Source organism: Dipodomys spectabilis, unplaced genomic scaffold (assembly GCF_019054845.1).
Source record: "Dipodomys spectabilis isolate Male_0828 unplaced genomic scaffold, ASM1905484v1 ptg000528l, whole genome shotgun sequence".
Taxonomy (NCBI): Eukaryota; Metazoa; Chordata; class Mammalia; order Rodentia; family Heteromyidae; genus Dipodomys; species Dipodomys spectabilis.
Window position 1 is genome coordinate 555665 of NW_024871205.1, and position 23381 is coordinate 579045.

General features: G+C 53.9%; 1 protein-coding gene across 5 annotated transcripts in view; it reads left to right on the forward strand.

Annotated features, from left to right (window-relative positions):
* The window catches only part of Tenm2 (teneurin transmembrane protein 2), a 634115-nt gene that overhangs the window by 524482 nt on the left and 86252 nt on the right, over nt 1-23381 (forward strand). For all 5 annotated transcript variants that reach the window (XM_042670218.1, XM_042670217.1, XM_042670219.1 and 2 more), the window contains 3 exons: nt 5198-5403; nt 15546-15741; nt 17037-17138. In XM_042670218.1, coding sequence (XP_042526152.1) covers nt 5198-5403; nt 15546-15741; nt 17037-17138 — 504 coding nt within the window. The remainder of the gene's footprint in view (nt 1-5197; nt 5404-15545; nt 15742-17036; nt 17139-23381) is intronic.

The window sequence follows — 23381 nt, forward strand, 5'->3', positions numbered from 1 at the left end:
CCCTCCCTCCCTCTCCTCCTCTTTCTCTCCCTCTCTTCCCCTCCCTCTTTCTCTCCCTCTCTCCCTCTCTCTCTGCCTGCCGTGGGCGTGGGTGACCGCACCTTGTGTTTTGTGCTCACAATGGACGTCACACCTGTCTCTCCTAGCCAGTTGGTTTCCCAAGGTCCCATGGGTCACGGCTTTCTCTGAGACACTGCGTCTTCCCAAAGGGAAGAGAGCTTCCAGCAGGTCAAGACACCATCATCCTTCCTTTCTTCCCTCTTCCTTCTCAGAGCTGACTGCGGTCCTCTGCTAGGAGGTGGGGTCATTTCACAGATGAGAAACAGGAATGGGAGGCAGAGAGAGGTCCGTGGAGAGCAGAACTTCCCACCCAGGAGGAAGCCAGTGTGCAGAGCACGCTGGCTGCCCGGTGGTTAGCTCTCCTCCCGCCAGTCTGCGCTCCAGCGTGGCCAGCCTGTCTGTTTTAAGCCCTGCCATTCTCGGTTTATAACTCCGCTGTAAACATTTATTTGTGCCTGAAGCACATTTCTTTCCTCCCCTTTGAAAAAAATCAGAATTTCCAGATGGTGCGCAAGTTGGAAAAAAATGGCAAAGCCTGTTATCCTGTTTAGAAACATGTTTCTCCACATCTTGCCCCTTCAGCAAAAACTTCGTAATGATTTTTACTCGTTGGCTTAATGCACGGTACCAGGAGCCAGATTCGCAGGGAGGTTGCTAGATTCTTCCTCTGGTTCCCGTCAACTCCGCCTCTCCCCGCACACAGCCCGGGGTTTCTAAATGATCGCTTCCCTGTGTGGGGCTTTTCCAAAGTCGGGGAAGTTTCTGGAAGGACGAGGGGTCATGTTGGCGGCAGTGAAAGTCTGCTGGAGAGAGAGTGCCGGCTTCTGTGGCCCGGCTTGTTTTGGAGACCGTTAGGACGGGCACTGTCAGGGCCAAGTCCCTTTGTTCCTGGGGTGTGCATCTGCCCCATCCTGTCCAGTTGAGAATCGCAGTCGCTGTTGGGTAGAGGGTTGCTGTTTTTCAGAGCCTGGTGGTTTGGGTTGTTGTCTGGGACATCCTGTGGAGATTACTGTTGTGCAGATTACTGCCGTATAGCACTCCCTTGTGTGGATGGCTGTTGGGTAGATTGCCGTTGTGCAGTAGGTGGTTGTGTCGTGCTATGCAGGTGTTGTGGTGGTGTAGCGCTTTATTGTAGAGATCGTTGTGGTTGCCTAGAGTCTCGTGGTGCAGTGTGTTGGGGTCTGGAGTACTGTTGTCACATAGATCATTGTTGCGTGGCCTGTTGTTATATACAGCATCCTTGTGGCTTGACATGGGTTCCTATGCTCCCGGCCTTCCCCCCGTTCCCATTGCGCACACTGTGTTTTTAGCTCTGGCCTGTGCGCCCAGGGTTCAGTCCCCACCTCTGCCCGCATGTCTCTGCAGAGATGGGTGTCCCCCTCCCCCGGCCCCTCCCTCCCTACATCCAAGCCCTCCACCCTCACATCTCTGTGCACAGTGTACTTAGCACGGGCTCTGAAGTGTGGCCCACCTAGGAGTCAGATATGTGGGGTTCAGGGCCCATCAGAGGTGGCTTTTGCCCCAAATCCCCACACACACACACTGGAGATCTGTGGACACCCCCCCTCAGCTCCCACCCATCTTAGTTTCTCTCACTGGAGAAGCGGGGGGAAAAGATATAAGGGTACTGGGGCTTGCGTGGCAGGGAGCCACCCCGGACCAGTGGCTCTGGTGCCGGTGGTGGGGCAGTGCAGAGGCGACATCGCCTGACCCCTCAGAGGCCTGGATGCTGGCACTCGCTCAGGGACGGAGAGGGGACCGATGGCTGGAGCTGTCGGAAGACACCCGGGCCCTGTGCAGTTGAAGGGTTTCCCACAAACCACCGTCAAGGTACCGTGCCAAGAGCACTGTCCCAGGCCCCTGTCCCCTGCAGATCTCAGCCTAAAGAACAAGTCTGGTCCAGAGCAGCAGCCATCAGGAGAATCGAAGAGACTTTTCCGGTACCTGTTGGTTAAACAGAAGCCTCCAGCGATTGTCTTGGCTCCCAAATAAATGGAAACGAGGTAGAATGACTGAAGCAATGTTCTGAATTCGACTTGATTTGCCATAGATAGAAACAGGTGAAGCGGAATAGTCAGCCAGGCAGATTTATGCATGCGTGCCTCTGGAGTTCGGTTAAGTGAGGAAGTATTAATAAGAGGCCTTGTGTCCTGGGTAGCACTCTGTGCTCGCTCCTTTAGCGCTGGCCCGGGGAATCGTTTCGCTGTTCCCAGGAATGAATTACAGGAATGCGTTGAGGAGCAATTAGTCTCTACGGTGGCTACGAGGGCTCAGCATCGGTCTCACTGAACTGGTTGAAATTTTAGGTACACGTTTCAGAATTCGACCATCGTTCCACACTGTCACGGGCAATCTTCCGTGCGTTACAGAGAGAGTTAGATGATCCTGGAAAATTGATCATTAGAGTATTGCCTCGAAAAAAATAATACTAATCAAGGGAAGAAGAGAAAACGGGAATCTTGTCTGCAAGCCAGAGAGACACCAGCCAGAACCACCACGTCAGCGTAGAAAGCGGGCCCTGGAGACCCCAGCTCCGGGGATGGTGGGGAGACTTTGTGTGGCTCACCGGGATGCTTCGCCCTGTCGAGCAACCGTCAGGCTCGTCTCGGTTCCCGATGGCGGACGCACGCCGTGGCAGGCCGGCTGGGCTACTCCCTCGTGTGTACTGAGCACCCCGGTCACCTGCAGGCCACACACAGCTGAGGTGAAGGTCACGGTCTTGGCATGGGCTTTTACAGGCTGTCTGTGATCCAGGGGCTCGCGGGCTGGGCTGTGACCTGAGCTGGGGCCTCTGGGCACCTGGCAGAGGACGGCAACCTGTGTCAGTCCAGCCTCTGACCGGGCAAAGCACACATGTATAACATGGGCGCCATTTGAGTTACATCTTATAAACTCTCCCGTGACACATCCGACACTCGCGAGCTGAGAGTGTCTCTGGAGCTCCGCTTGCTTCCGTGGGATCCTCAGGAAATGGCGCCGCAGGGCTGGCTTGTTCCCACCGCCTCTCCCAGGGGGCTTTGTGGCAGTTGTGGGTGTGGCTAGCACTGGTTTTCCTGACTGAGTCCTTCCCGAAGAGATGCTTACGTGCATGGGGCCAGCCACGGGGGAGTCCATTAAATGCAACCTTGTAAAGTTAAAAAAAAAAATAGTTTTTAGTTTTTCTTAATCAGATTCTCCGGGCAACTGGTGATAATGAATCTTCCCTCCTGGATCTATCATTATCTCCGTGAAACCACCAAGTAAGACTTCAGACCTTACAGATGATGACAATGTATACTATTAATAATAATTATCCTAAGACTTTGCATGGACCAAGTCACTCATTCCTCAAAACAACCCTGTGAAATACGCAAGAAGGGGTCTCGGGGAGACAGCTGGGGAAACTGAGGCACAGAACACCGTTACACTTAGTGAGCAGCAACGTGAAGACGTGACCCCATACCGCCTCCACCGAAGGTCTCTGTGCCACACCTCCTACTCCGCTCCCCGTCCTCCCTTGCAGTTTGCCAGGCTCAAGTTCAGACCCACTCAGGGTCTCTGGTTCTTTGCTTCTTAAGGAATTACGACGTAGGCATTTCCACCTTGCCTGCCCTACTGTGATTATCTTAGATGTTAGAGGGATTCTTCTGGAAGTCCAAACCCATGTTTCTCCTGCTTCGTTGGCTTCTTATCTGCTATTAAACCAAATTTTAAAAAGAACTATCCTCTTCCATGTTAAAAGAAAAAATTAGACATTCCAACATTCATAAATCCAGGTATCTATGCTACCCCATAGCGTAGGGGGGGTTGTTTGTTTGTTTGTTTTAATCATTGAGAGATTCCCAGAATGTTACCTGTCTATTTTAGAGATGGAAAAACTGAGGTTGTGATCACATGTTGCAGTAGCAAACTAAGAGCCCGGGACGGTACACTGGGCCTTCTTTGCCAGTCTTGACAACAGTATCATTTCTCCAGGGCCATCCAAACCCTCTGCCAGGCGTGCTGGCCGGTACGGGTCTGTGCGGCCCAGAGGGGCCTATGCACACAGGCTGAACTGGGCTGTCCGGCCTTGGGGACCGCCAGTGTGATTGCCCCTCCCCCCCAGAAGGGCGGCCATCCTTGGGAAGACCGGAGCGGGGTGAGATGTGATCTTTATCCTTCCTACCTAGTTCAGAGCTCTTTGGAGCCATGGCGAGTGACCTTTCTCCAGCCATGTTCGAGCTAAGTCGGTTTCCCATTCCGCAGAGCAGGAAGGCAAAGCTCAGAGACATCAATTAAGGTGTTTCTCTTGACTGACCTTCATCACATAGCTGCTGAAGAAGCCATTGTTACAGAGAAATGCTCCTTCGGGATCTTTCCCAAACTTCTATTGTTCAACTTCTGAAGGAAGCTGAGTGTAGACAGACACCTGATCCTCCTTGTTTCCAACCTGAGCCACTGAAATGTGTTCCTGTGTCCCGGGGCAAAGTGAGAACCTCTTGGTGGTTCCAGGCTCCTGAGTCTAACTCCGAGAAGGAGCCAAGCCCGGTATGGGACCCGAACCCAGCGTTCGCATGCCGCCAAGTCTTCATTCTCTGCTGAGTTGTTTTACTGATGTTAGACCGAGAGATACCTTCCAAATGTCAGAGGATGCTAGACTTGTTTATATCTGGCAAGAATAATAAAAGGCTCCAAGAATTAAATCTGGTGACAAATTAACATCACCCTCCCCTCTTCCTGCTGATAATTTGCACACCCGTCAGTGTTCTGTGCGGTTGGAGATTTTTACATGTACTTATCAGGCTCTTATTCTATTTGATCGGTAAAGGGTAATCACAGAATTTTTTTAGAAAGCATCATGCCAAGATTTCACGTGCTCTGGGAGTTAATAGCTTTGTCATGGTGGGTGTTTTTTTTAATGTTTAATTCTCTTTTTTTTACATTGTCTTCAAGTAGCTGTACAAAGGAGCTGCCATTTAACAAAGCCGTTTATGAGCACAATACGTCCTGATCGATGAGCTTTGTTGTTTAAGGATCTGGATGTGTTCGTTGTGACTTTCGGGAGAAGCTTGAGTGTCATCTCCATAGTTAACAAGGGGACGGATGTTGGCACGCAACCGGAGGGAAGCAACGCGGTGTTCCCGGTGTGGCTAACTCGGTGCCCCTTCCTGCTTTGCAGTGCCCTGGTCGTTGAAAAACAGCAGCATAGACAGCGGCGAAGCGGAGGTCGGCCGGCGGGCGACGCAGGAGGTGCCCCCCGGGGTGTTCTGGAGATCTCAGCTCCACCTCAGCCAGCCACAGTTCCTGAAGTTCAACATCTCCCTGGGGAAGGACGCGCTGTTCGGCGTCTACATCAGAAGGGGTCTTCCTCCATCTCACGCACAGGTATGCGCTCACCTCCGGCACACTTACCCGTGTGCACCCCTCCTACCCCCCCCTTTCAGGGGGTGCCTGTCAGTAAAACACACACTAGGGCTGGGAAGGTGGCTCAGTGGTAGAGCGCTTGCCTTGCATGCTCAAGGCCCTGGGTTCGATTCCTCAGCACCACATATGCAAAAAGAACAAAGCCGGAAGTGGCGCTGTGGCTCAAGCGGTAGAGCGCTAGCCTTGAGCTGAAGAGCTGAGGGACAGCGCCCAGACCCAGAGTTCAGGCCCCACGACCGGACCCAAAAAAAACACTAGCGGGTGTTGGTGAGGATGTGGGGAAATCTCTCGCCAGCCCGGCAACTTCCTGGTAAGAATGAAGAGGAGCAGCCACTATGGGGGCGGGGGAGGGAGGGGGCAACAAGTCGTGGAGAATTTTATTTGGGGGTTTGATTTTGTCTTTCCAAGAGTGAGGTGGTGCTCGGGAGAGGTGAAGATAGCCTTTTGTTCACAAAATGCCAGTGTTCATTACCGTATTCTTGCTGCTCAAAAGAAACAGTAAAAACAAGTCAAATGCCCCCTTATGAACAAATGGGTAAAACAAATGTGGCACTTACAATGGAATGTTATTCAATCATTAAAAGAAAAAACAGAGTCTAGCCAGGCGCGGCGGCTCACGCCTGTCATCCTAGCTACTCAGGAGGCTGAAGATCTGAGGACTGTGGTTCAAAGCCAGCCTGGACAGGAAAGTCTGTGAGACTCGCATCTCCAATGAACCACCAGAAACCCAGAAATGACGCTGAAAACCAGAAGTGACACTGTGGCTCGAAGTGTCTGTAGAGCACTAGCCTTGAGTAAAAAAAGCTCAGGGACAGCACATAGGCCCTGAGTTCAAGTCCTACAACCGACAAAAGCCACATGCTGTCAGGTACATGAAAATTGAGATTATGACGCTGAAAGTCCACAGGGGTTAGGGTGCGATTGGTCTGAGCCATCTGGAGCGGGCAGACGCAGGCTGACCGCAGAGCACACTCCTGGGAGCAGGAGAATCAGGACCGGCCACTAACGGGAAGGAGACTCTGTTGGGGGAATTGAAGGAAATAATCCAACATCAGACCATGCCTCGGGGCATCTCAGAGCAGTGCACAAATGCCCACGTGCTGTGAGACTGTGAACCCCCGTCCCGGGAACTTAGCAAACCTCCTCCTTGGTGACATCCCTTGGGAATGGGAAAAGGGGGGTGGCGTTACCCACAATCCCCCTTGGTGGTCAGTTCCCCTGGGGTATTTGGGGGCCATAAAAGGGTGATTATTCCCATGTTAGGTTGGAGAGTTAGACCTTCGATAGCATCATTTCTTCCTTCGTCTGACCTCCATTTGTCCCGGTAGAGATTTTATTATACAGGCCTGTATAATAAAATGGGAGATGACGCGCCTGGCTTTCTTTTCCCACTAAGGACCCGCTGGGCACTGACGGCTCCTGCTTGTCATCATCCTAGCCGCTTGGGGAAGGCCGGTCAGGGGAGCGTGGGTGCCCGCCAGTCCAAGCTAAGTTGGTGAGACTCCATCTCAAACGGCAGCCGGGTGTGGATTTTTACACCCGTCCTCCCAGCCCCGTGGGGAGAAAGTACTCATATGATCCAGTCATGGCCGACTAGGATGTGCAGGGAAGGTATCCATCTAGAACATTCCTTGCGGAAGAACTGAAGTCTCTGTAAGCATTGGCAAACACAAGACAGGCCACTGTCTCCCCACACACGCACACCCCGGGTCTTTAGCCCACAGCAGACATTGCTAATCGATGGCAGCGCTCCACCTCACAGAGCCTCACACACCAACGCCTCCAGCACTGCTCAGCCAGTACTAATCGACCAGTGTTGTCTCTCAAGATGCAACTTCGCTTGCAGCCCCGTCCCAACAACCTGCGTTGGTCGATGCCAGGCCTCTGATGACTGTGTCGGTTTTGAACCGAGAAGGCGGCACTGGCCACGAGCTACAGGGGGGAAGGGGGGACCCTCGCGTGTGCAGTGTTCATCTGTGAAGCCCCCTCCATCTCTGCAGGAAGGTATTCATGAGACCCGCCCCCCCCCACCGCCGCTTCCTAGAGATGAGTGAACACAGACTCTGACCCAGCAAAACTTCTCGCCACAAATCCCATCTGCTCTCCCAAGAGACCCTCATCTGAGGAAAGGACGCGTCCCCCACCCCCACCCCCCGCCCACCCCGTGGTTGCGTGGCTCCCAGCCAGCCAGCAGGGTGCTGCCCCGGGAAGCTACACGCAGATGGCTGCCTGGGTCTTCTGCCCTTCAGGCTCCGCTAGCTCCAGTGTGGCTGCGTGGAGGATTTACAGTCCTGAAACCCAATCGTCAGCGCTACTCAGGGATGCACCAGCCTGCCTCTGGGCACAGCCAGCCAGGGCTGTGTTAAGGAAAGCCTTTCTTTCCCCCACTTGGTTCCAAAGCCCTGTTCCTCCCCTGCTTCTCTGCTCTGGGCAGCTCGGCACCATGGAAAAAGCCAGTGGGAGCATTAAGTCACACGGACAATGCTGTGCACCTGAGCGAAAAGCGGACCACGGACAGCGGACAGACGGGCTTGGACCTACATCTCTCCCCTTCCTCCCTGACATGCAGAACTCTGGGCTTTGTGACTCTGCCTTTCCTTCTTTTGTTCCCTGCCCTACCTGCCTGCCTCCTGCCACGTGGGTCATTGTTGGGGGGCTCATCACCCTCTCAAATTAGCCCTGTTCAAGGGACACCCACCCTCATGTTCCCTTCTAGAAGGGAGGAGCACCGGGGTGGGGGGAAGGGAAGGGGGGATGTGTGTTGGAGCTTCTACTCAGTGTGCGGGGTGTGTTCAGACGTCCGGGTGAAGCAGCAGGCTGCAGACAGTCAGAAGGGCACGGAACAGGCAGGGCAGGAGCTCTTCGGTAAGAAAGAAGAGAGGAAGAAGCCCCGGGCTTCGCTTGTGTCCGCATGAAGAGCCACATCCCCCGGAGGATTCAGTGCTGAGCTACACCGCAGGGCTAAAGACCGGCTCCCCGCTACGACTGTCACAGGATCTCTCGTTCCCATTGGTATGTTCTGTGGAGGAGCACTGTTCCGTGGAGATTGGCAGGCAAGCCAAGGTGACTCACTCGAGCTGGAGAAAGGAAAGTGGAAGAAGAAGGAGGGGGAGGAAGTGAAATTCTATTGGCTACGTTGCACGAAATAGCTCTGTGGAAATTTTACAGAGTATCATGCTCTGACCAAGAGCCTACAAGGTGTAGAATTCTTGTCCAAGGATATTAAATACAGAAGAGAATCCTTTTTCCACTTGCTTAAATTTCCCAAGGCTCGGGCTGGGTCCCAGCTGGCTTTCTTACATGGACTTTGGAAAAGAAGAGGCAGAAGCAATGTGGCATTGAGGAGACAGCCTCGTTACCACGAGACTCGTGAGCGAACACAGGCCGCACCTTAACCCAGGGACCTTGGCTGTGACCTTTCACCAGTCTTAGCTTTGCTTTCCTTCTTTCTTTCTTTCTTTCTTTCTTTCTTTCTTTCTTTCTTTCTTTCTTTCTTTCTTTCTTCCTTTCTTCCTTTCTTCCTTTCTTCCTTTCTTTTTCTTTCTGATTTGGATTACCTGCCTCCAAAGCTTGGATGAGAAGTACAGTAGAAAGATATCATAGCAGGGCTGGAATGCGTTCAAAAACTTAAGACTGTGTTGGTGGAAAAGTGTGTGGGGATCCAGATTGACCAACGTGAGCCAGACTCGGGAGACAATGCCAGTTTTCTCTCTGATGTTGAACCTATGCTTTTTTTAAAGTGTGCAAGTGGAAAGGGGAAAGAGGAGGAGAGTCGCTGGGGGAAGGGAGTGGATACCAGGGAGGAACATGGGTATATGTGTGTACGTGTGTGAGGGCGTCATCATGAAATCCATGCTGCTTTGTTCTAATGAAAGAATGAGGACTGGGGGAGAATCTCAGGGAGAGAGCGGTTGCCTAACATGCGTAAAAGCCCTGGGTTCAAACCCCAGTACCACAGAAAGGAATCTTAGGTGGTCCTGTTAAATATACCATCTACAATAGATGATTAAGACTAATTCTCTATTTTCTTCTTAGTGGACAACAAACTATGTTTCTCACTGCAAAACAAGTGTTTTTAGAAACAAAAAGAAAAGAAAGTGAGCAATAATTTTGAGGTGGTCCCTTTTGGCTCCTTGCTAATATGTGTAGTTTGTACTAGAGTGAAACACATCCGTTGCAGTTAAATTTTTTTTTAAAAATAGATGCATACATAAATACACATAAAACCACCTGACAAGTCTCGGTAGCTTCGAATAGCGCAGGCTGATTCTTGTTATCCTGTACCAGTGGTTCTTAATCAAAGGTGATTTCGACAAACCGTCCTCCTACCCTGGGAAAATGGTTTATTGGAAACACTGTTGGCCATATTGTTTACTGTCAATGTGACCGTCATCCTTGGGCAAAGGCTAGATTGACTGATGGTGGCCAGCTCACAACGCAGAGACCAGAGTTATGACTGGTGACAATGCACAGGACAGCCTGTCACCAGCCTCAAATGTCATTAGCACTACCCAGGCTGAGAACCCCTGCCTGCCTTGCTCCTCCTTAGTGAATGCGGGCTTCGCCGAACATGGGACCCTGGACAGCTCCCAGAACCTTGGACAGTTCCCAACACCCTAGACAGTTTCCCAGGCCCCTAGACAGCACCCAGGCCCCTGGACAGTTCCCAGGACCCTGGACAGCTCCCCGTGGAGTTTGGATGTCCCCAGCGTGTCCCATTTGGAAGCCAGACATGACCTTTAAGCCTTTCTCAGCTTAGTCACGCAAATCACATCATAAGTTTACAAAAAAAAAAAATGGGGGTGATGTCCAAAAATGCCCCCCAAACAGCCTAGTGACCCACCACAGACAAACCTGACACCTGAGTTCAAGGGAGTATCCTCAGCACTGGTTCTAAGAATAAGACCTGATGTCCAGGGGCTGGTGACTCCCGCCTGTAATACCACCACGCAGAGGCTGAGATCTGAACACAGGTCTCAGATGCACTCGAGAGACATTTATCTTCTATCAACCAGCAAAAAGCCAGAAGTGGAGTTGTGGCTCGCTCAAGGGGTACAGCACCAACCAGAAGTGGGGAGAGGTACTGAGCCATTCAAACTCCAGGAGCAGGACAACAAGAAAAGAGAAAAAGAGAAGACCTCAAAAGAAAAGGATAAACTCTGACAGATCTTCTTTGTCCGCACCACGTCTAAGTACCCTATACCTCTGCTGACCTCTGCTAACCTCAGTTCATTACTGACCTGACCTAAACTTGGTATTGACGTGTCTAAAGCTTCGTCAGAGATTATGCCATGTTTAAAATGCACCGTCGTGGTGGCCTGGATTGCATTTTTCTTTTTCTTTTTTCTTTTGTGCAACAAAATCAGCCAGGGCAGAGAGAGGCAATCCTGCAAGGCGTCGCGGACTCCCGACTCCAACTCTGCTGCCCCTCGCCAGAGATTGGAAATCTGGCGAACTGTGTCAGCCTTGCTGAACCCTGGCTCTAGCAGGAGATGGGGGGGAAATACTAATCTGACGGGGCTACCGCGTGGCGTGTGGGAGGAAACCTCGGGTCTGCTGCTGAGAGGCGGGAGCGCGGGTGGTTAAAGCAGCCGGCACATTTCCCTGACAGTCCATCGCTGATTGCAGCTGATGTGTCAAGCCAAGGAAAACCCTTGGCGAGAACAAGTCAATAATCGGCAAATTAGGTACATGATTAGCCTAAAACAACAAGGAGCAGTTACCGCTTGGGAGCCCCGCCGAGACTTCACCTTCCCGGCAATCCTGTTTAGCAAATATTAAAAATGCCTCCTTCGTCACTCAGCCTGACGGAGCCTGGAGCCCGTGACTGCGGGCGGCGGTGACGGCCATGTGCTGTGTCGGGCCGGCTCCCGGCTCCCACAGCTGGTTGAAAGGGAGATCTCAGGGCCTGCGTGACGGCCACAAGACGGTTGCAGATGCTGTCAAACTCTCATTTCCTCTGAGGTGATTCTTTTCTTGCTTTTTATAGCCAGTCCTGGGGCTTGAACTCAGGGCCCTGGGTGCTGTCCCTGAGCTCTTTGGCTCAAGGCTAGCGCTCTGCCACTTTGAGCCACAGCTTCACTCCCGATTTCTGAGTGGTTAAATTAGAGATAAAGTCTTATGGGGATTTTTTTTTGTCCAGGCTGGCTTTGAACCCAGATCCTCAGATCTGAGCCTCCCAGGCTACAGCTAGGGTTACAGGCGTGAGCCACCGGCCCCGGGACCTCTGCGATGTTTCTGTAGGGAGAAAAGTGATGGGGAGAGCAAAGCCAAGGCAAACCAATCCAAGCCCCCACGGAGCCCTCTCCACCTTCAAGCAGGAGCTCCGCACCTGGCTCCCTGCTGCGGGGATTGGTGGTGAAGGCTCCACGTGGCCGTGGTCTCTTCGTGCTTCTCAGAAACTCCACGGGCACGGGGTCACTTATTTCGAGGAGCCTTCGATTGATACATCCCTCTGCCAACATGTATGGAGTGCTATGACTTGCGTGTATCCTAGGACCACAGCGGGACGCAAGGCAGAGACGGCTGTGCCCTGCGCATGTTCAGGACGCTGTGTGGAGGTTGAATTAAGGATCTCCAGGAACGTCCCCCGCCCAGAACCACGTCATGCCCCGGCCCGGCTCATGACTCTTCCAAAGCGCTCGAAGAAGGAAGGATGCTGGGGTGTGTCGGACGTGTGGAAGACCTCCGGTCCTTCTGAGCATTCTGCTTCCCCCCCCACTTTCTCAGTCACCCCCACCCCAGAGATGGTCCAGACAGACCCCTTTTAATGAAAATGAAAGCAAAAATGCACAGTGTATTCCCTTGGAACTTAACAGCTAGCATTTCAGGCTCGATCTGGGGGAGAGAAACTTGGCAGGCGCTCTAATCTGCTTATCTCCCACAGGCAAACCGCCAAGGCCCCGCCGACCCGGCGGGCGCTCTCCCTCGGGAAGCAGGCTTGGTTCAGACCCCAGGTCAGAGCTTTCTTATCATCATGGGGGAAGAAAGTGCTCTGGTTTCTTCTTTCATCTCCACCGCCTGCCAGCGGGGCGCGTTCCGAGCCTGCCGTCCCGGGCACACTGAGAGGAAAGTGGGGGTGCTGTTCTGGAATGTGTGGTCCTGAAGGAATCACCCGGCGTCCCAAACCTGGTCTCCGCAGGGACTCAATCACTGTCTGATGCAGGACGGGCACATAAAGATGGGGGCAGGTGAGGGAGGAAGGGAAGGAGGGAGAGAGGAAGAGGAAAAGGTCCTCAGCAAGAGTGGATGGAACCACAGACACCCACGGACACCCATGCGGGGCTCTCCCGCCCTGCCGAGTCCCATCCAGGAAAATGTGGGGACACACAGCAGGGCAGACGCCTGGCAGCCTGGGTGGAAGGAAAAGCAGGCTGGGCATCGGTGGCTCACACCTGTCATCCTAGCTGCTCAGGAGGCTGAGATCTGAGGATCGAGTTCAAAGCCAACCCAGGCGGGAGAGTCCATGAGACTCTTATCTCCAATGAACCACCAGAAAACTGGAAGTGGTGTTGTGGCTCAAGTGGTAGAGTACTCACCTTGAGTTGAAGAGCTGAGGGACAGCGCCCAGGCCCAGAGTTCAAGCCCCATAAAAGAAAGGAAGGTAGGAAGGAAGGAAGGAAGGAAGGAAGGAAAGAAAGAAGGAAGGAAGGAAGGAAGGAAGATGCCTGGGTAGAAGTCCATGAGATTCTTATCTCCCAATGAACCAGCCAAACTTGAAACTGTGGCTCAAGTGATACAGCACCAGCCTTGGGCAAAAAAAGCTAGGATGGTGCCGGAGCCCTGAGTTCAAGCACCAGGACTGGCACAAAGAATAGTAATAATAATTAGAGGGTCCGGGGGGTGCTAACTGCTGGTGAAACTGTAAAGTCAGGGTGCAGCATGGAGACTCACCATCTCCCCGGCCGCCTCTCCCCACCCCGTCCCAGGCCCCATTGGAGAACCTGAGGCGGGTAGAGCGCTCCTTCCAGTGGACACGCCTGTCCTCATCTCTGGCCATGTCACTTGATTGTGTGGACGGCCAGCACTGCCGGCCCCTAAGCCTCCCGGGGTCCCCGGGCTGCCAGTGTCCATTGTGCAGAAAATGACAGATGTCCGAATTAGTCCTGAGCCACGGTCCCAAACGAGTAACCACCTCTCCGCTCTTTTCCTCCTGGGAGTGATTACTCGGATCCCAGATGAGGCCCACTCTCCTCGGGCAGCGTCGGCCATCCATCAGGCTGACCACGCCCGGTAGACAGAGGCCTGTGTTGTCCAGACATTTCCCAGGTTGCCAAGAGACAGACACAGCCGGGGTCCGGAGGTCTCCAAGGGGGCGTGGCGGGGTGTGGGGCGCACACTGCTCTCGGAAACCGCTGGCCCTCACCTGCCTGCTCTAAGGCTTTGCCCTTCGTTTAGACCGGGCTGAGATTGAGTGGCACAGGCTTTTTCTCTGTCTCATTCGTCTCTGCCAGCTCTGAGCCTGCTTCCCACTGAAACAGAGATCAAACTCTGATCACCAGTGTATCCAAGACCAGCTCTGGGCAGCTCGGGGCGCTGCAGCTGGATAGATCTGTGTCTGAGGTTTGTCTCAGTCCCTGGGGTGCTGTGTGACTTGTTAGAACATAACTTGACTTCTCTGAGTTTCAGTTTCCTACGTATGGAAAATATGGATATGGATATGTGCTGGAGGCATAGTTCAATGGGAGAGAGTCTGCTGATGCCCAGCACCACCCACAAACAGACAGACAGATGGATGGATGATCAGGAGATGGTAGAGGAAGATTAGATAGATCAGAGATAGAAAAAATGGTGGATAATAGGCTGGATTAAGAGTAGAAAGGTAGATGAGATAGTTTGAAACATAGATTATATATAAAACAGATGATAAATAATGCATATAAGGAAGATTAGATCGATTTGATTGATAGACTAGATAGGTAGGTAGAGAGGAGGAAGATCAGAAAGGTGGATATATAGATGATAGATACATACATGATCTATAGATGCATACATAACGGATGGAAAGATAGACAATTAGAAAGGTGGACAAGCAGATAGATAGATAGATAGATAGATAGATAGATAGATAGATAGATAGATAGATAGATAGATAGATAGAAAATGATTGGTAGATATTGTCCCAAGGTAGAGTGTTTGAAGAATTGAATCAACAGTGATTGGCTGATGATGATGATGATGATGATGATGATGATGATGATGATATTGATGATGATGATGATGATGATGATGATGACGACAATGGCAGCTAATGTATCTTGTGTGTACTCCGTGCCCCTTGGTGTATTTCATACTGTATGAATCCTCGCAACATTCCCGAAACATAAGTCCCGTTATTTTGCCTATGCAGATGGGGAAACCGAGGCAAGAGTCGGGTGTAGCCACTGTCATGGCTGTGTTCTCTCCAGGCAGGTCTGCTTAGGCATTGGGAAGGGCTGGGCCCGTGGATACCTGCACCGGGGCCCCTCAGGTCTTGGGGGGCAAATGCATTTTCCAAGTTGAGAATTTCAGAGCAGTTAGAACTGACCTGCACTAGGTTCTATAGAACACTATATACATACATATATATACATATATGTATGTATATATATGCTTGTGTGTGTGTCCCTCAAATATATATGCATATATATACTTGTATAAACCCTCAAATATATGTATACATATATACACCCCTCAAATATATTTATACACATATATACATGCTATACCCTCAAATATATTTGTACATATAAATACATATATACACCCCTCAAATATATATATATATACATACATACACCTATATATACACCCCTCAAATAAACGCCCTCCAGGGCACACAGGTGCAGAGTGGAAGGAAATTCACCCCCAGTGGGACGTTTCCTAGATTTTAGACCTGCAGATGGGGAGATGGGGCTGACAGCAATCAGACGGAGGAGATGTCTGCGGGCACTGAGGGATGGCCGCTGGTACGGCCGTGGCCTGGGGTCCACGTTCGGCCGGCCGGCTGGCCGGTGGGCGGTAGGACATCCCCAGAGGCATTTCTGGGTTCGATGCCGGGTTGGGGGCGCCGGCGGGGCTCCGGCGCGCGCCTCACGGGGCCGCGGCCCGTGTCATTTTGCCAGTATGACTTCATGGAGCGCCTGGACGGGAAGGAGAAGTGGAGCGTGGTGGAGTCCCCGCGGGAACGGCGCAGCATCCAGACCCTGGTGCAGAACGAGGCCGTGTTTGTGCAGTACCTGGACGTGGGGCTGTGGCACCTGGCCTTCTACAATGACGGCAAGGATAAGGAGATGGTGTCGTTCAACACGGTGGTCCTAGGTAGGCGCGGGCTCCGCGGGACATGGTGGGAGGGGGCCGCCCTGCAGAGGGCGCCCACGGGGAGAGCCATGGCCCCCTGTCACTGAAAGAGGAGAGGAGGAAGCGGAGTGCGGCGTCCCTGCAGGGCTGGGAGGGTGGTAATGCCTTCATCCCAGAACTGCTTTCTCTGTGTCTGGCACCTGACCTCGGAAGACTTGAACCCACACCTGGGGGCTGCCGGGGGCCTGAGGCCAGGGCCGGCTCGTGGGACGCGGCACAGACTCGCAGGATTGTAAACCACAGTCCTAGAGTCGAGACCGCGTGCATATGGGCTGTGGGCTGCGTCCTCTGACATCTGCAAACCCCACAGGCAGCCGGAAAGGGTGCCATGGCCCTCCACTTTCCTGGGGAGAACACGGGGGCTGGGAGATGTGGACGGTCTCCCCCAAGGTCACACACATGCCAAGGTCACAAACAGCCCAGGGTCACACGCGGTCCGGGGTCAGGCACCGTCAGTGACAGTGGATGTCAGAATTCCCATTTTCCGGGGCCTGTACACTCTGACCCCTGTATTTCTTTGGATTCCAGCCAAATTCCTCACTGTCTCCCTGCCAGTGAGTTTGGGGTAGGGTAGAGCTGTGTTATCCAGTAATGCACCTGCTCCTTCCATAATGCACCTGCTTCTCCCATAATGCACCTGCTCCTCCAGCAATGCACCTGCTCCTCCCATAATGCATTTGCTCCTCCAGCAATGCACCTGCTCCTCCCATAATGCACCTGTTCCTTCCATAATGCACCTGCTCCTCCAGCAATGCACCTGCTCCTCCTGTAATGCACCTGCTCCTCCTGCAATGCACCTGCTCCTCCTGCAATGCACCTGCTCCTCCCATAATGCATGTGCTCCTCCAGCAATGCACCTGCCCTCTTTATCTGAGCAGACACAGGCCCTGTGGTGGTGAGCTGCCCTCCTCCCCCCCAGGTCCTTCCCCTCCCTGACACTGAGAGCCAGGAGCTCAGAGAGAGTCCATGGTAATGGGCCCAGATGAGGGGCGCTGTGCTGATGGACAGCAAGTGGGAATTTCTCAGAAGGCAGGAACCACGGAGGTCTGTGGTCCAGGTTTTGGTGACGCGGGCGCTGTGCTGCTGCAGTCCTTGGTTCCGGCCCTGCCGGCTCCTCCAGCTCGTCCGGCTGGCGGTCGCCGCAGTCCCCGTAGACTTGCCATCTGTAATCATAATGCAGGACCGACTGCCAGAGCCTGCACCGAGGCGGGCGGGCCGGTGGTGGACCCACGCTTGTCCCTCTCTCTCTCTTTCAGATTCAGTGCAGGACTGCCCACGGAACTGTCACGGGAACGGGGAGTGCGTGTCGGGCCAGTGCCACTGCTTCCCGGGCTTCCTCGGAGCGGACTGTGCTAAAGGTACTGCCTCAACTTCCCCACCTTCGGGGGAAGCTCCTCAGGGGCCTGGCAGGCCCCACGGGCACAGTGGGTGAGCCCATGGCCCAGGGGTGGCCTGTGATCATCTGGGAGAACCGGGAAGTTTTCCTGGGCGTTGGGGTGCACTGAGGAAAGACTTGCTCAGAGCAGGAGGCCGGCCCGGCCGCCGTGAGCCACAACCCGCCTCTCTGATCGCCGCTCTGCGTGCTCTAATGCCCCCACCCCACCCCCAGCAGCTCGGGGTGAGGAAACTTCATCCATTCCAGCCAGCGTCCCTCTTCGCGGAGGAAGCACTATTTGTCTTGGTGGAATAGGTTTTAAATCGTATTATTAATTCATCTGCGCTGCTTCATAGAGGAAGGCTGGGGTCTGGGGATCCCTGAGGGAGGGAAATGGAAGAAAGAAAATGACTGTGGAGAGCGGGGAATTGGGAGGGGGGGCCGGGGCTGCGCACCTCGCTGGCAAGAGACCTTCAAGGTGACCTTGAAGTGGCCCCAAGGGGCAGGGAATGGAGACGGCACGCGCGCGCACACACACACACACACACACACACACACACACACAGGACCACATGCATTCCTGTGTCAAGCAGAACACACATAGAACAATAGAACAAAAGCACCGGGTCATACTTTTGCTGCACATCTATATTTCATTCTGTTTGATTCTTTAATTGGAATCTTTGTCGGCAACCTGAATTGTACAGAGGAGTTTCGAGGGTGATATTTACCTCAGGCAGGTAATGTATTCAGGAGGTCCTGGGTTTGAACTTATGGCTTCGTGTTTCTTAAGAGGGTACTCTTGCCGCTGGGCCTCCAGCCCGGCATAATGTACTCTGACTAGACCTGCCCGGTCTCCACCGCCTTTCCCATTTCCTCTTGGTAGAACGCCCAGGGTCAGCCACCAGGGCAGTTCCAAGATTGGCAGCCAGGCATGGGTCTGAGCCGGGCCAGCCAGGAATCCAGACACTGCTCAGGACCCACGGCCTTGGCCAGGGCGGGCAGCATTTGTACCCCTCGGCTTCCTCCTCTGGAAGAGGGAGAGACGCTCAGGAGGCTGCAACCTGAGGGTCGCTGTTCAAAGCCAACCCTGGCAGGAAAAAGTCTGACAGACTCTCCCTTCCAGTTAACCTCCAAAAGGCCAAGACGTGGAGCTGTGGCTCAATGGTAGAACATCAGCCTTGAGCACAAAGGCTCAGAGATCGCACCCAGGCCCTGAGTTCAAGCCCCAGGATCGGCACATGCACACAGAAAAGATAACACGGCGAGCTTGTAGCAGAGCTGTCTCGAGTTGTCTTTCCTGGCTCATTTGGGCTGCATGGAGGCCCCCCCCCACCCCCGCCTGCCCCGCAGGCCCCCGGCGCGCAGCTGCTAGGTAATGCGAGTTTAATCGCTATTAGAAATGACAACTCCCGCCGCCGAACATCTGTCTCGGAGTCCCAGAAACGCCACACGCCGGGCGAGTCACGTCCTTCCTCCTGGGGCCTCTGCCAGCCTCCACCCGCATCGGGAACCGCGCAGGGAGGCCGGGGAGACCGAGTCGGGGAGCTGTTTTTCTCCTGATCACTGTCGAGTGTGTCCCTGCTGTCTGCCCCTTCCTGGTCACACTCAGTGCCAAAGTCCAAGCCACCACCGCCGCCGCCACCATCCTCACCTCCACACAGCAGCCCCAGGCCTCTCCCGTGAAACCTCCCGTCACCCTGGTTTTTTAGAGATGGCTTACTCTTTGCAGGAAGGCAGATGAGGGGCACCGAGAGGGTCACTAGCTGGCCCCGAGCACACAGCTGGGAAGGGGTCTGTTGAGGTTGCACAGGGGTTGTGGCTGCTATACGCTGCATGTGTGCTGCTGACGCCCTGGATTCTGGCCCTGGGCTCCCAGGAAGCCTTTAGAGGGAGGAGAAGGGGGTTATCTGGACGGGAGGGGCAGCGCTAGAGACCAAGTCCGTCTGCTCTGCACCCTCCTCCCCACCGCTGCCAGCTCGCCCGCCTCCATGGCCTCTGCTCCCTCCTCCAACTGTCCCACGTCTCCTCTCCATCCGCCTGCCCTCTGCCCACCAGCCTCTGCTTGTACAGCCTGCCTCCTCCTCCCTCTCCTCCTCCTCCTGTCCAGGGTGATATCCTCCTCCTCCTCCTCCCCTCCTCCTCCCCTCCTCCTCCTCATGATAGTGTAATCCTCCTCCTGCTCTTCTCCTCCTCCTGTCCATGGCGCAATCCTCCTCCTCCTCCTCTCCTCCTCTCCTCCTCCTCCTCCTCCTCCCCTCCTCTTCCTCCTCCTCCTCCTCCTCCTCCTCCTCCTCCTCCTCCTCCTCCTCCTCCTCCTCCTCCTGTCCATGGTGCAATCCTCCTCCTCCTCTCCTCCTCCTCCTGTCCTCCTCCTCCTCCTTCTCTCCTCCTGTCCTCCTTTCCTCCTCCTCCTCCTCTCCTCCTGTCCTCCTCCTCCTCCTCCTCCTCTCCTCCTCTTCCTCCTCTCCTCCTCCTCCTCACCATGGTGTGATCTTCCTCTTCCTCACCATCTCCACTGCCATGGTTCTCCTAGAGCTTCACCCTACCCACTTCAAACGCCTCCCGGGGCTCCCGGGGCTCCCGGGGCTCCCGGGACTCCCGGGGCTCCCGTGGCTCCCGGGGCTCCCAGGGCTCCCATGGCTCCTGGGGCTGCCGCCGAGGTTTGCAGAATGCTGGGGAGACGTGTGTCTGGCGGAAGGTGCCTCGCTAGGCTGCTAGGGCTCCAACACTGATGGCCAGGCTCCTTCTTCTGAGGCAGAGGATGAGTTTCTTCCTTCTCCACGCACAGCGGCTCCCTCCTGTCATCCCTGCTACTCTACTCGGGAGGCCGAGGGAGGGAGGACTGAGGGGAGAGGGCAGAGCAGTGCCCAGAGCCTGCCCAGCTGGAGAAGAAGCTGGGTGGCATGGCTGCTGCTGGGGATGCGGAGACAGGAAGGTGTGGCCAGGCTGGACAGGGATAAAAGTGAAGCCCTGCCGGAAGAATGGCCCATTCAAACACGACTGCTGGTGTGCACTGAGCAGTAGAGCACCTGCCTCGAGCTGAGAGGTTCTGGGTTCTAAACCTTGGAGAGTGGGAGGGAGGGAGGGAGGGAGGAGGAGAAGTGGAGAGGAAGGGAGGAAGGAGGAGGGGGAGGGGTGGGAGAGGAGGAAAGGGAAAGGGATGGAAAGGAAGAGGAGAGGAGGAAGGAAGGAAGGAAGGAAGGAAGGAAGGAAGGAAGGAAGGAAGGAAGGAGGGAGGGAGGGAGGAGGGAGGGAAAGAGGGAGGGAGGAAAGGGGAAGAGGAAGGGGAAGGGGAAGGGAAAGGGAGAAGATAGGAAGTTCCTCTTGGTAAACTGCTAGATAAGGGACAAAATTCTAGAAGACAGAGTCCGCGGGCCTGGGCGCCCCAGGGTTTCAGGACCATGCCCAGCCTTGGATGCTCACCCAGGGCTTAGGGTGGCTGAGGCCGGGGTGGGCGGCCAAGGCCGGGGTGGGCGGCAGGTTTCAGAGCGTGTCCATTAGCCGACATTCTAGGAAACATGATGGTCCTCAGGCAGCACCTTCTGTTCCCAGCCTCTCTCGTTTCCCCAGAACACACCGCAGAGTGGCCGCGTCCCAGTCTTACTCCACTCGGGATTAAGTCCCAAAGAGGCTTAGCAGGTTCCCAGCCACACAACAGAAAAGCCAAAGGAAGACAGGGAGACGGGAGTAAGACAGCCCCGCGCCTTCCACACACCGGCCCGGTTCTCCCGGAAGCTCCGATCGCCACAAAAACGCAACGCGGTGGTGATCTAGACCTGGGCTTCAGAAAAGGACAAGAGGACGTTTGCCGTGTATCCCCACGAATTTAAATATTCATTCTGTAATTAGTGCTGCGGTCACACACACACATGCACGTGCACACACACACACACGCACACGTACACGCACACACACACATCCACACCTTTGACTTTTTCGGGCCTAAGTACTCATCCATTGGGAACTTTCATAACTCTCAAACTGGAGGTGTCGCCAGGTCTCTACAGGTATTTTAAATGAATTGAATTAATCATAGGCTTAAAAGTCTCTTGCGATCTTCGTTAACTTCCCTGGGTTTAATTAAAACATCTGTGCACTTTTAATTTATCGATTCATCCGTTCATATGTCATGTTTTTAACACACGCCAGCATGTTCCGCATCATTTTTAACCCGATTCCCACTTAACTAAAGCAATTAAATTCACCCCGGATTAATTAAGGCATCCATACTTTCCTGCCGAAGTCAGCGCGTGCCGCATTCCCCACCACCACCACCACCACCACCACCCCGCGGCTCCGGGAGTGTCAGAACTTGACACACCTGATGAGCTTTGTGTCCTTCTGGAAAGTCTCCTGAATGGTCTCTGGGCTTGTTGTGAGCGTGCTGTGTGACCAAGCTGAATGAGGAGGCCATGCGTGCCTGCAGCCCAGCTCAGACCTGCTGACCTGCTGGCCACAGGCATCCTCTGATCTCCTCATTTGTGGGGGGGGGGGGGGTCTTGCTGGATACCACCCTACCTGAACCCATCTCGAACATCTGAGTCCTTGGGGCAGCTGGGGGAAGGGCAGTACGTGTCCAAATGGCTGGCGATCTCAGTGTTTTACCTCCATGGTTACTCCTTAGATCTGTTGTGCAGCTTACACACACACACACACACCATTTAACAAGGGGGAGACCCTGAGGCACTGGGTCTACAGGCCTCTCGATTGGATGAGGTGAGCCGGGGAACTGTCCATAAAATGCCAGATCGGTTCCCTGGGAGTTGGCTTGTACTCACGTTCCTACACAGGATGCCCATCAGAGCCCAGCCCTTCAGGACCCCTCCCTCCACCTCCCCCCCCCCACACACACACCGCCACCACCTAGTGCTGCGAATATCATCTCCGATCCAAGAAGCCAAGCATTGTATCTCATTTTTTATTACCTGTACTTCCTAATGAAGCTGGATGGCGGATGGTGCTTTGATCGGCAAGGCATACTACTTGCCCGGGCTTTTACTCATCTGTCTCTTTGTGTATATTTCCCAGAGGTCCTGTCTGTCTGCCGTAGTAGACGTCTATTCTGTAAGACAAGTTGGAAATACTTCTTCCTCCTGGTGTTGCTTGTCTCCTAATTCTGAGCTAGTGTTCCCTTTGTCTCTCTCTCTCTCACACACACACACACACACACACACACACACACACACACACAAGATGTAAGCGCTGAGGACACACACGCAATCACCTCTCTGGGCTTTCACCTTTCGCACAGCCATGTCTTTCTTCTCTCCCTCGCTTGCCCAAGAAAACAAAACAGGGATCTTCAGCATATTTTTTATTTAAATACGTTCGTAGTCTGTTTCCACTTAGGTCTGTAACTCCATGCGGAATTGGGACTTCTGGCTACAGGGTGGAGAAAGGGTCAAACTTTATTGCCTACCAAATGAATCTCCAATTGCTGGGCTCTAGCTACAAGCGAAGGACGCTCCAACCTTGAAAGAAAATGCAGGACCACGTCAGGTGGCCAACTTCACCCTTAAACGTTGCCTGGGGGGGGTAGAGGGGGGGGGCAGCGGGGGGGTAGGGGTAATCTCTCCTTTCTCCTCTCCTTTCCCTACGCCTCCCGCACCTCTTGCACACAGTAGGCAGCCCGGCCATGGGCCCATAGTAGGTCACTGGGTAAGACAGCGTGTAAGGCTCCCCTGGCTATTTTAACAATGAACCTGGGGTCTTGGGTTCCGGTACTGAGCTCTCTGGAGGGATTTTTGGTTTAATATCATTATTTTCAGGTAATTTCTGGCATTCCTCTCCCCTGGGCCCACAGGCGAGTGGTAGAGCTTCAGGCATTTGGGATCTATTTTTGTGTCTGAGCCTCTTCTGCAACCCAGAGTTTTCTCCCAGTGTTGAAACCCTCGTTGTCCCCAGGATCCAGGACCGGTTTCTCTTCGGGCACAAAAGGGGGTGGCTTACCCTGCAACCCGGCTGGCTGCCTGCCTGCTGCCAACGATGCCTGCGGGGGGGGGGGGGGTCCCCAGGAGGGGGCTCCCCGGCCCGACAGCGAAAACGAGCTCTGTGCTCTTCAGGCGACGCTCGATTGTGTCATTTCTTGTCATCCAGCCTCTTAACTTGTCGTTTGTTTTTCTTAAAGCTTCTGTCGACCGGGACACGGGAATGGTCCGTTCACGTATACGGCTTTTAATTGATTTTAAATGGAAGTCTGAATGCTCGGTGTTCTGCTTCCTCG